At 37.1% G+C, this 11,855-nt stretch overlaps 1 protein-coding gene and 1 long non-coding RNA gene across 2 annotated transcripts; both read right to left on the bottom strand.

Annotated features, from left to right (window-relative positions):
- Positions 1-1,555: 1,555 nt before the first annotated feature.
- LOC130460636 (uncharacterized) lies at positions 1,556-2,183 on the bottom strand. The gene is made up of 3 exons (XR_008920526.1): positions 2,139-2,183; positions 1,939-2,037; positions 1,556-1,837 (listed from the first exon to the last, which is right to left on the bottom strand). It is a non-coding gene; the product is annotated as an uncharacterized lncRNA (long non-coding RNA).
- Positions 2,184-4,074: 1,891 nt separating this feature from the next.
- Positions 4,075-10,809, bottom strand: LOC110805526 (uncharacterized). The gene is made up of 4 exons (XM_056830024.1): positions 10,783-10,809; positions 5,104-5,493; positions 4,738-4,998; positions 4,075-4,645 (listed from the first exon to the last, which is right to left on the bottom strand). Exons 1-4 carry the CDS (start codon positions 10,807-10,809, stop codon positions 4,316-4,318), a joined length of 1,008 nt encoding a protein of 335 aa, XP_056686002.1. The 3' UTR covers positions 4,075-4,315.
- Between the last annotated feature and the right edge of the window lie 1,046 nt (positions 10,810-11,855).

Genomic DNA, 11,855 nt, shown 5'->3' with positions numbered 1-11,855 from the left:
ACACCTCGCCGCCGCCATCGACGACGAGTAAAAACATCCAAACTACGAAAACAAAAATTATCCAAAGCACCACGTCGTCGCCATCAACGACAAGTAAAGAAATTCAAAAGTACAACACAAAAACAAACCGAAAATTATAAACTACGAACTGTTACACTCCTTCTTCTTGGGTAGGGGCCAGAATCTCTTGCCCTTGCTCCTGGCCTGGGGGCACGACGACGTCAGCCACGTCCGACTTCTCCGCCAAAACCACCTCCTGAGCAGCGACGACGAGTGCGTCTCCCTTGTGCTGCCCCTCTAAAGGTTCCCCCCCTTGCTCCAACATGGGAACATCCTCGACCAGAGGAGTGACGTCGGTGTCAATCGCGACAGTCGCGACAGTATCCGCCTCCACCTCTTCCACGTCCACCACCGGAACCGATAACTCCGCCATGGTACCACCGTTAGCCAGAAACTCATCCACCTCCTTCTGACACGACCAAATACTGGTCTCCCCAATCATGCAAGAGTACATCATCTGCGCCCTTGTCCTCCATATAGCCAAAGCCTCGACATCTTTAGCCTCTTCCTGCAAAGCTTCATACAAACTCCGCAGCCCCTCCATCTCCTCCGAAGTCGAGACCAACTCCTCCTTCACCTTCTTCAACCCATTAGCCGCATCAGCAAGCTGCTCGTCCTTAGTCTTTAGCTGCTCGTTCTTCGCTTTAACCACTGCAGTCAAATCGACCACTTTCTTCTCAGCAACCTTCCATTTAGCCTCATACGATGCAGCCGCCTTCTTCGTCGCCGCCAACCGCTTTCCACTGTTGGTCAACTCGTCGCACAATAGCGAACACTGCCTGCGCACAGCCAACGCGGCTTGAGACGCCTGCGACGACGCACACCCAAAACAAGTCAACACAATGAACATTTCACACACGACAAGCGAAAATAACATAACACTCACCCGCAAGCTAAGTTCAGCAGCGTCCGACACAACAGGAAGAGGATCCACCCCGTGGTATCGTTGATATGTCATGGGCAAAATCAAACGATCAGCGTATACACTAGTGGAAAAAGGGTCATTTGCATCGCACTTTTAAGCATATTTGCGTCGCACATCGTGCGTGGCAAAAGCTCTCGACGCAAATGACCCTTATTTGCGTCGCACAATTAGCAAATGTGCGTGGCAAATAAATTTTCAGGCACCATGTTGAAAAGTCATGTGCCACGCACATTAGCTAAATGTGAGACGCAAATGACTTTCATATGCGTCGCACATTTAGCTAATGTGCGTGGCAAATGACTTTTCAGGCACCATGTTGAAAAGTCATTTGCCACGCACATTAGCTAAATGTGCGACGCAAATGACTTTTAGGCGCCAAAAAAAAAGTCATTTGCCACGCACATTAGCTTAATGTGCGAGGCAAATGACAATTTTAGCGCCAAAAAATTAAGTCATTTGCCTCGCACATTGAGCTAACGTGCGTTGCAAATGACTTATTTTTTAAAAAAAAAAATTCGTTTTTTAATATTTTAGTTGGAAATTCCGACATGATCGTCTTTGAAATTAGACGCTTCATTCCCAATACCGGGAATACATTTATAAATAATACCTGTCACAAAAGTTTACAACGTAATTAACGTTCCCAATAAAAGGCAATTAAATTCGTCATAGATCAACCAACATGTTACAACAAACATAAAATTATTACAACAAAGGTACGTAGCTAGCTAGAGATCAAGTTCATATTACAAATTAAGCTAAAAATTCGACATTGTTCATGAAGTAATCTGCCCAAAAATCTTTCACCTCATTAATCTCCTCCGGTGAATAAGGCAATGTTCTTGAAAAATCCTAAAAAAGTGTAAATAATTCAATTTATCAACGATGGATCAATATAATAGTTTTGTGTACTTCAATTTATTATATAAAGTACGTAGTTTATGAGAACATACCTTAGTAAGATCTTGACTATTACCATGATTCATTATTATGTCGTACATAAAACGCATGACGTAGTAGCCACAATCTAGTGATCCCGGTTGTTGAGCACACTAAATGCATTAAAATAAATAACACAGGTAAAATTTCTATCACATTGTATGTTATAATTTTGAAAAACTCGCTTCTTAGGTAAATAATAAACTAATTATACCTGTGCTGGAATCCATGTTAATTTAGTTCCCTTAGATTGTCCACCTACTCTCTTGTAACTCCGAAAAGCACTACACATACGATAAAATATGCAATTATATATACTTTGTTTACACATGTAAATGCAAAGAATATTTTACATGTAAGTGCAATTATATACTTTGTTTACACATGTAAATGCAATTATATACGTAGTAGCCACATTTAAGGCTAATTGAGTCGTTCTAGGTCATTTTTAGGCAAAAATGATGTTTTCGAACCCAACTTTGAACTAAAGAACCTAAGGAATGTTTTCAAACTTATTACACGTCTCATATGCATAGTTATAACTTTCTAAGGCTCTTTACAATCTATTATTTCACATTTAAGGCTAATTGGGTCGTTCTAGGTCATTTTTAGGCAAAAATGATGTTTTCGAACCCAACTTTGAACCAAAGAACCTAAGGAATGTTTTCAAACTTATTCTACGTTTAATATGCTTATTTACAACTTTCTAAGGCTCTTTACAATCTATTATTTCACATTTAAGGCTAATTGGGTCGTTCTAGGTCATTTTTAGGCAAAAATTAAGTTTTCGAACCCAACTTTGAACTAAAGAACCTAAGGAATGTTTTCAAACTTATTACATGTCTCATATGCATAGTTATAACTTTCTAAGGCTCTTTACAATCTATTATTTCACATTTAAGGCTAATTGGGTCGTTCTAGGTCATTTTTAGGCAAAAATGAAGTTTTCGAACCCAACTTTGAACTAAAGAACCTAAGGAACGTTTTCAAACTCATTACACGTTTAATATGCATATTTACAACTTTTTAAGGCTCTTTACAATCTATTATTTCACATTTAAGGCTAATTGGGTCGTTCTAGGTCATTTTTAGGCAAAAATGATGTTTTCGAACCCAACTTTGAACCAAAGAACCTAAGGAATATTTTCAAACTTATTCTACGTTTAATATGCTTATTTACAACTTTCTAAGGCTCTTTACAATCTATTATTTCACATTTAAGGCTAATTGGGTCGTTCTAGGTCATTTTTAGGCAAAAATGAAGTTTTCGAACCCAACTTTGAACTAAAGAACCTAAGGAATGTTTTCAAACTTATTACACGTCTCATATGCATAGTTATAACTTTCTAAGGCTCTTTACAATCTATTATTTCACATTTAAGGCTAATTGGGTCGTTCTAGGTCATTTTTAGGCAAAAATGAAGTTTTCGAACCCAACTTTGAACTAAAGAACCTAAGGAATGTTTTCAAACTTATTACACGTTTAATATGCATATTTACAACTTTCTAAGGCTCTTTACAATCTATTTTTTCACATTTAAGGCTAATTGGGTCGTTCTAGGTCATTTTTAGGCAAAAATGATGTTTTCGAACCCAACTTTGAACTAAAGAACCTAAGGAATGTTTTCAAACTTATTCTACGTTAAATATGCATAGTTATAACTTTCTAAGGCTCTTTACAATCTATTATTTCACATTTAAGGCTAATTGGGTCGTTCTAGGTCATTTTTAGGCAAAAATGAAGTTTTCGAACCCAACTTTGAACTAAAGAACCTAAGGAACGTTTTCAAACTTATTACACGTTTAATATGCATATTTACAACTTTTTAAGGCTCTTTACAATCTATTATTTCACATTTAAGGCTAATTGGGTCGTTCTAGGTCATTTTTAGGCAAAAATTTAGGCAAAAATGGCATTTTCATATGCATACTTTACTTACTTGTTTAGTGGCTCCTTAATCATCAAATTTCTCTTCTTCTGTTGAGAATCAAATATGTAGACCTCATGTTTAGACAAGCAAAGAACTAAAAGCATCCAGTGACTCCTACATACAAACAATAAACGTATGTAGTTAGAAAAAAAAAGTTAAATTTATAACAATCAATTAAAAACGAAGTTCAAAGTAATTTTCATACTTTTCGTAGTATGGACATAAGATGAATGTCTTAGAACTAAGTGCACTCATGGACCTCGTCATGTACAATAGAATTTGATCTGCATCGGACTTTAACATGGTGGCCGAGATCATCTCCGGGCACATGAATCCAATACTATTGGGGTGACAATCATCGTGAAAACACAACTCACTCAAAGCCCTATAATATATAGTGTAAGAACGTTAAGACAATCATAAAAATCAAATTTAGGGGCAAGATATGAATTTAGGTAACTCACATAACAAAAACTTGTATTATTGATATATTGAGCCATGCTCCCGAGAGAAGTTGATCGGTGTCTTCAACGGTGACACTAATTTCAAAGTCCTTTTCCATATTGAATGTCCTTTTAGTGCAATGTACCTTAACGTGCTCCCCTTCTTTTAATCCCAACATCATAGTTTTCATCACATTGCACTTACCACTCAAATTTTGCACTTTATAATTTTCAAGGAAATAGGTTTTTGATTTAGTGTTGGATGCTTTTGTTCCACTTCCCCCAAGCACTATCTCTTTCCCTTTGTTCCCTTTCCCTTTAGGCTCTTTACTTGTAGGCTTGTTTACCTGAGGTATGATTTTTAAATAACGATATACATATTAGTGAGCATACATGGTATAATAGTTCTACTTCAAATTATCATGCATATGTTAGTTACCTCCTCATTCGTAAGCGACACCAAATGCTTTGGCCACTGAGTGAAGGTACCATGAGCTTGAGCAAGTTTCTTAATATATTGAGAAGGCACGGGGACGGGAGCTTCTTTGTACACGGGCTCAAAATCATCAACGCTCACTTTCACGTTATCGGAAGTGACGTCGTTGTGGTGATCAAGGAGCAACTCTGGACATATGGTACCATAGGAAACAAAGACTTTCTCGGAGCCTATGTTCAGGTATAGATGGCACGGGACAGGTTCCTTATTATTTATTTTGAACAATAACGCAAATACAATGTAACATGTTAGAAAAGTTCAATAGAATTAACTAGAAACAAATTACTTGAAAAACACAAATTATCATACCGTAATGTCGGCAAATGGATCTAAACCCCCGGAAAGACAACTACTATGAACATTTGCGTCTATCCTCATCTGGCTTGGTATTTGGACACCAAGTTCTTTAGCAAATGTGATAAATTTCTCCATAACCATGGCATCCATCTTGGAGTTCATCTCTTGTATTGTCTCATCTTTGACCCTTTTGGTCACTCTTGCTTCCATTTCCTCCATCTCCGCATCTCCATACCGTCGAGAGCTACGCCGCTCTCCGGTCCCCCACACAGCTTTGATGCCTACTCCACCACCAAATGTTATTGGTCTCCCTTCTTTAGTCTTACCAAGTGCACGAGATAAGACATCATCAAGCCTTTTAGGAACAAATTCCCCTTCATCTTGTTTCCTTTTCCATTCATCCTACATGAAATGAAATGGTTTTGAGAAAAGTTCAACACTTGGTTTCATATTTAAGAACATAAATGAAATTAGAGGAATGACAACATTACGAAAAATTGTTAAATGAACTTACAATATTTTCTTTGACCTTTTGTGTGCCCTCATCCGGCAAGTAAGGATTTCCTTTCTCATCTGGTACCGATCTTGCAAGAAGCCATAAACATGTCCTACTCGGCAAACTTGAAGAAATTGTAGACGCAGAGGAACCTTCAGATGACGAAGAAACTGAGGGAACGTACCCTTTTCTCTGCCATTCACTTGTCATTTCAGCATATGATTTCTGTCCCATATGATGAGGATATATGTTGAAAGATTGACTCTGTCTTGCTTTCAACATATATCCTGAGCCTGAGATACAATATAATTGAAGCTGAGATTGTCAAGAGTAATCCTAGACTTACAACAAAAGTTTGCCACAATTTTACATTTGATCAGTAATTTACTTAAATTGTCTCTCTTTTGCACGTCAACTTAAGTTGGTCATGTTTACTTTACTTGTACATGTTTTTTTATACACTTGACTCAATGATGTTACTTATTGAGTGTGCTCTATACTGAATCATCACCGGGACCAAACTTGTTTTCAAGAATAGCAGTTGATCATAGTGAATTATTAAAGGGGTCCGGCTTTGAAATAGAGAAAGATAATAGTATACCTGAGTGTTGGTGCCCTTAAACTTGGAAGACTGGTTGGCTACATATTCAAAGACATTGAAAATAGCTGATGATCCCAAGTCAGTGCAGTTTTGCCAGTAGTAAATGGCTCAACGAAATGATGGTCTTCCACATCATGCATCATATCATCTATCCTATCTTTATCCTCTTCTTCCTCACTTTCAACACCAATATCATCCTCAATTTCATTATCATCACCATTATCACAATGATTATGCTGACTCGAGCTCGGCATACTAGAACTTGCCCCATGATCTATGCTCTCACCATGCCATGTCCACGTCGTGTAGTTACCCTTAAAACCGCGACGAACTATGTGATCAACAATATCATCAATATCCCGATACCCCCTTGAATTATTGCAATCACAACAAGGACACAGAATTAAACTAGATTCATGTTCTGATTGATGTTTCAAGGCAACCTTAATGAACTCTTGAATCCCTTGTAAGAACCTTGTAGAAAATCGTTTACTACCATACATCCAACTCCGATCCATTTTCAACCACTAAAGATAAAACTGTTAGGTTATGATACATATGATAATACATAAATCATGCGGAAACAACCATTAAGCCAGGAATGCATATTATTTACACATAATCATATAGCATAATTTAGATGCATACTCTTTGTTGCGTGCCTTCCCTAGCTGCGCCCGAACCGAACAAGAACAAGTCTTTAGGACTCCAAGTGTCGTCCCTCCGTAGATAGTCCACAGCACGTCCGGATCCGCCTTAAGATTGACCAACTAGAATCGCCCTTAAGGTACTAGAATTTTCGGCACTCTTAGGTAAGAAATATGGCTGAATTTTTCTCTCAAAACTCACTTTGAATACTTTTAAACTCGTCATAAATTGTGAACCCAGGCCACATATTTATAGGGGTATGGAAAGGGAATTGGAATCCTATTCAGATACAAATTAATTAAACCTAGAATCCTACAAGAACTCTAATTAATTAATTTATCAAGTAGAATTAGGGATTTAATCATTAACCGAACTCTGCATGCTTTAGGAATCGTGCATGAACACAAACACTTACGCACACACACACGGCAGCCACGATGGGCCGCCCATGCGCGTGCGTGCGAGCAGCAGCACACGCAGCGAGGCCTACGCGAGCTACAAGCCCACGTAGCTCCTGCGCGCGCTGCGCGCGCTGTGCTCGCTGCCAAGGCCTGCTGGGCCTGGCCTTGCGCTGGGCCTGGCGTGGCCTTGGCTGTTCGTGTGGCGCGCTTGGCTTGCTGGGCGATGGCCTGGCTTCGTGCTGGGCCCTCGTCCGGCAGGCCTCGTCCGATGCTTATTCGTACGATACGCTTCCGATTAAATTTCCGATTCCGGAATTCATTTCCGATACGAACAATATTTAATATTTCCGATTCCGGAATTAATTTCCGTTTCGAACAAATATTTAATATTTCCGTTTCCGGAATTATTTTCCGATTCCGATAATATTTCCGATTCTGACAATATTTCCGTTTCCGATTCTGGCAATATTTCCATTTCCGATAATATTTTCCGATACGTACCATGTTTCCGTTTCCGGCAACATCTACGACTTGGATAATATTTATATTTCCGATACGATCCATATTTCCGTTTCCGGTAATATCATCGTTTCCGGAGTATTCATTTCTTGCCTGTGACGATCTCAGCTCCCACTGAAACCAAGATCCGTCGATTCCGAATATTCATAGATGGAGTATTTAATGCCATTAAATACTTGATCCGTTTACGTACTATTTGTGTGACCCTACGGGTTCAGTCAAGAGTAAGCTGTGGATTAATATCATTAATTCCACTTGAACTGAAGCGGCCTCTAGCTAGGCATTCAGCTCACTTGATCTCACTGAATTATTAACTTGTTAATTAATACTGAACCGCATTTATTAGACTTATCATAGAATGCATACTTGGACCAAGGGCATTATTTCCTTCAGTCTCCCACTTGTCCTTAGGGACAAGTGTGCATTTCCTAATTCCTTTGTCGCTCGATGCTTGCTCTTGAACATAAGGTAAGAGTTGTCATCCTTATTATGTCCAAAGGTGTTCCTCGGTTTCAGAGTTCAACTGATCAAAATAAACAGATAATCATAGCCTATGATTCATCCGAGCACGGCCATGCATTTCACAGTTTCTAGCTCTCCGAGTGGCCTTGTACAACTTTTAAGCATCTCATCCCGATTTATGGGAGGACAATCCCAATCTTGCGATCTTGAGATTAGACTTCGTTTGATAGGTGATTACCTGAGCGTTGCCTTTATAGCCTCCTTTTACGGTGCGACGGTTGGTCAACGTCAAAGCAACCAGTTCTCAAACAAGTAATCTCAAATCACTCAGGTATTGAGGATTTAGTGTCTAATAATTTAATGAAATTTACTTATGACAGATTTTCATCTCTTACAGTAAAGTTTCATAGGTCTTGTCCGATACTAGTCTTCCCAAAGTAAGTATCTATGCAAATGATTATGACATTGCCATGTCCACATAGTTCAAGAAACAGAACTACTGGTCATCTTGCATTCTAATCGTCTAACGTTTTCTATGCGTCCAATTTTATAGAAAACTCCGACTAGGGACCATTTTCAACCTTTGACATTCAAGTTCACTTGATAGACATTTCTTAGTCACAGGACTGGTCCTGACAGTCTATCTTGAATATATCGTCAAATTTGAAGGGACTCATCATTTAATACTAAACCAAGATTAAATGGAATATGAAAATACATTTCATATATGATAAATGTTCAACCCCAATGTTTTATAACCATGGGCCTCAAACCCATCTTCTAAAACAATTCATGGAATTCAAAGCTATGCTTGATTTCCAGTGCTACAACGTGAGTGTTGCTTCTCACTTGTTGCATAGGTTTAGTTATCATGCTTTGCCAATCTTAATATCCTTTTCATCGAATGTTCTTCGAGATATGATGATAAGATCTTTTCGAGTTTGTTTATTATGTGATCTAGTCTTTCTTACTTCGATGGTGGTTTTACTCATTTTGCAATGAAGAACCATCAAGTTAGCAGACGTTTTTCTTGCTTCAATAGTGGTTCTACGCATTTTTCAATGAAGAACCATCAAGCCATCAGATAGGTGATCTACCCAAGTTCAGTGAAGAACTTTAAACAACCCTGTTTTATTGCTTCTTAGGCAATAATTACTTTTACTTCAACTGTATAGGTTGCTAGTGATGCTTTGTTTGGATTTACCTCTCCAGGCAGTTCATAGATATGTGGAAGATTCTCCAACTATATCTTAGAACATAGAAATTATTATTTTAATTTCCCACGCAACAACTCATGGTCTCCAACCCATGTTGCCATTTTCTAAACACGATGCTCTATAGCTCGTCCTTATCAATGGTTAACTCCAAAGGGTCTTGCTTGATTCTTTGCCAGTGTTTATGCGTGTAGCATCAATATTTAGCATATCTTTTTTTCCTTGAATCAAGAACTATTCCTATGTACCTTTTCAAGTACCATAAGTATTCTTGATCTCAATCTAGTTGATCTTTACTTAGATTAATAGAGATTGGTATATGTTCGTCATGGCTAAAGTCATACGATACGTTTTTGGAGATCCTCATATTATATCATACATGATAAATTCTTTTGCAGAATAATTCCCAATTGAATTCTATTCATGTAACTTTAGCTTATCTAGTTTCAGTAGATACTAAATTCAGCTAAATTCTTTGACATATAATATAGGTTAAGAATCTCATTTAGACTCTTTGATGTTTAACTTAGTAAATGCTTATACATAGTTCAAACATCCTTTACTTAGATTTATTCACATGGGTCTAATATCTCCAATGGAGACTTTCGTGTTTGATTTAGTAAATGCCATTACTTAATCTAAAACAATATCATAAGATCTTTGTAAATAGATCTTAATACCCAGTATGTACTAAGTTTCGCCATGGTCCATTATTGATGAATAATTTCAAATCTAAGTCATTAGCATTTGAATGTTATTTCACAATAGAGAGATATGTGTGTGATACACATAGGACCAAATAAGTTTTTATGTACTCCCACTAAACTTCTTATACATCTACAAGAATCATGTATATTTTATGAAACTAAAATGCTTATTAGCTTCACTTAAAATACAGTTCCAATTCCCAATTGCTTGCTTAAATCTGTACTTAGATTTTATAAGCTAGCTTTCCTTTTCAAGCATTTATTTGGATCCACAAATTCTGTGACATACCATGTACATATTATATTCCAACATTTGATTGAGGAATACGTTTTGTCATCCAATTGCCATATGTACCAATATGCAATCATTGCTTGAATTATAGACTTAAGCATTACGATTTTGCATGAGGTTTCAACACAATCCATGCCATGAATTTGCTTGTAACCTTTAGCAACTAATCTAGCTTTGTGTGTGAACACAATTCCATGTTTGATGGTTTTTATCCTTAAAACAAACTTGCAACCAATAGGTGTGAAACTATTCTTGCAAATCAACAAAATTTCAATTTTGTCATCAAAACATTGAGTATGTTTTATGGCCTCTAACCATTTAAAACATTTGAGTCTATATATGGGCTCTAACCCTTTTAGGGAATCTGGGTTTCGTCATAGCTTTCTTACAAGTCACAAACTCATTAATCTACATGATAATAGTTTGACTACAAGTTGTAGGTTTCTTCACTATTTAATAGAAGAATCTCATAGTTTCATTGACCTGATCTCTATGTTTCTTCACTATCTAATAGAAGAATCTCATAGTTTCAGTGACTTGAATTCTATGCCTACTTGGGTATAGAACATCAAACAATAGAATATCAATAGCTACTTGAAAGTCCTTTGAATATTCTGTTCTCCTTGAAGCACTTGTAAAGTCTTCTAAGAGATGTCTATTCTTTAAAACCACTTCTAAAGTCCTTAAAGAATAAGTTCGGATTTTCTGAAGCACTTCGAAAAGCCTCCGGAATGTCCGTTTATGTTTGTTGTTCGCCTCGAAGACTTTCGAGGTCTATTTTCTCCCACTTGTCATTTTGGAAACGAATCTCCAAAAGGACATTATTTTGAGCAAACAAACATTATGTTCTCAAAAATTCGTGGTAGAAACAATACCTTTGTGTCTCATTTGAATAAATCACAATGAAACATATATCTATACTTGGGCCTTAGTTTGTTGAATAACAAACACTAAGCTCCCACTGAGTTTAGGAACTCTTTAGATATATTTTATGAAAAGTTATTCTGAAATTACTTTTCAATAGCTTTGACGAATTTGGTTTAGTTTGGTGGTAGTTGAGCATTTTGTTTTAGAAATTATAGGAAAAGTTTTTATGATTCATCATTGATCGAATCAAGTACTAATTGACTTCGATCATTCCAACGTAGATATGCCATATCTTATGGACCTAGATTGTGAAATTATAACACACAATCATTGATGATCATATTTGGTCTCAAGTAATCATCAACATGATCTAATCTAGATCTTTATGATTTCTTGCCAAGTGGATTTTATACTTCTGAATCTTTGAACTAGCCAAACAGATTCAACTTATATCACATTTGAGTAAATAAACCTATATTCACTCAAATCCATGTGAAATAATAAAGTCATAAAATCTTTCTTTAGCTTTGAACTCTATTGTCTAGGCGTTCTAACAA

The sequence above is a fragment of the Spinacia oleracea genome, chromosome 5 (genome assembly GCF_020520425.1).
Source record: "Spinacia oleracea cultivar Varoflay chromosome 5, BTI_SOV_V1, whole genome shotgun sequence".
In the NCBI taxonomy this organism is placed as follows: Eukaryota; Viridiplantae; Streptophyta; class Magnoliopsida; order Caryophyllales; family Amaranthaceae; genus Spinacia; species Spinacia oleracea.
This window is presented reverse-complemented; position numbering and strand designations above follow the sequence as displayed.

Bases quoted from the DNA above. Each gene is read 5' to 3' on its own strand.
- LOC110805526 (XM_056830024.1), bottom strand. From the start codon at position 10,809: ATGACGAAACCCAGATTCCCTAAAAGG. The intron at 4,999-5,103 runs GTATGATAATTT...ATAAATAATAAG, and splicing joins ATCCATTTGCCGACATTACG to GAACCTGTCCCGTGCCATCT. The intron at 4,646-4,737 runs GTAACTAACATA...ATCATACCTCAG, and splicing joins TGTCGCTTACGAATGAGGAG to GTAAACAAGCCTACAAGTAA.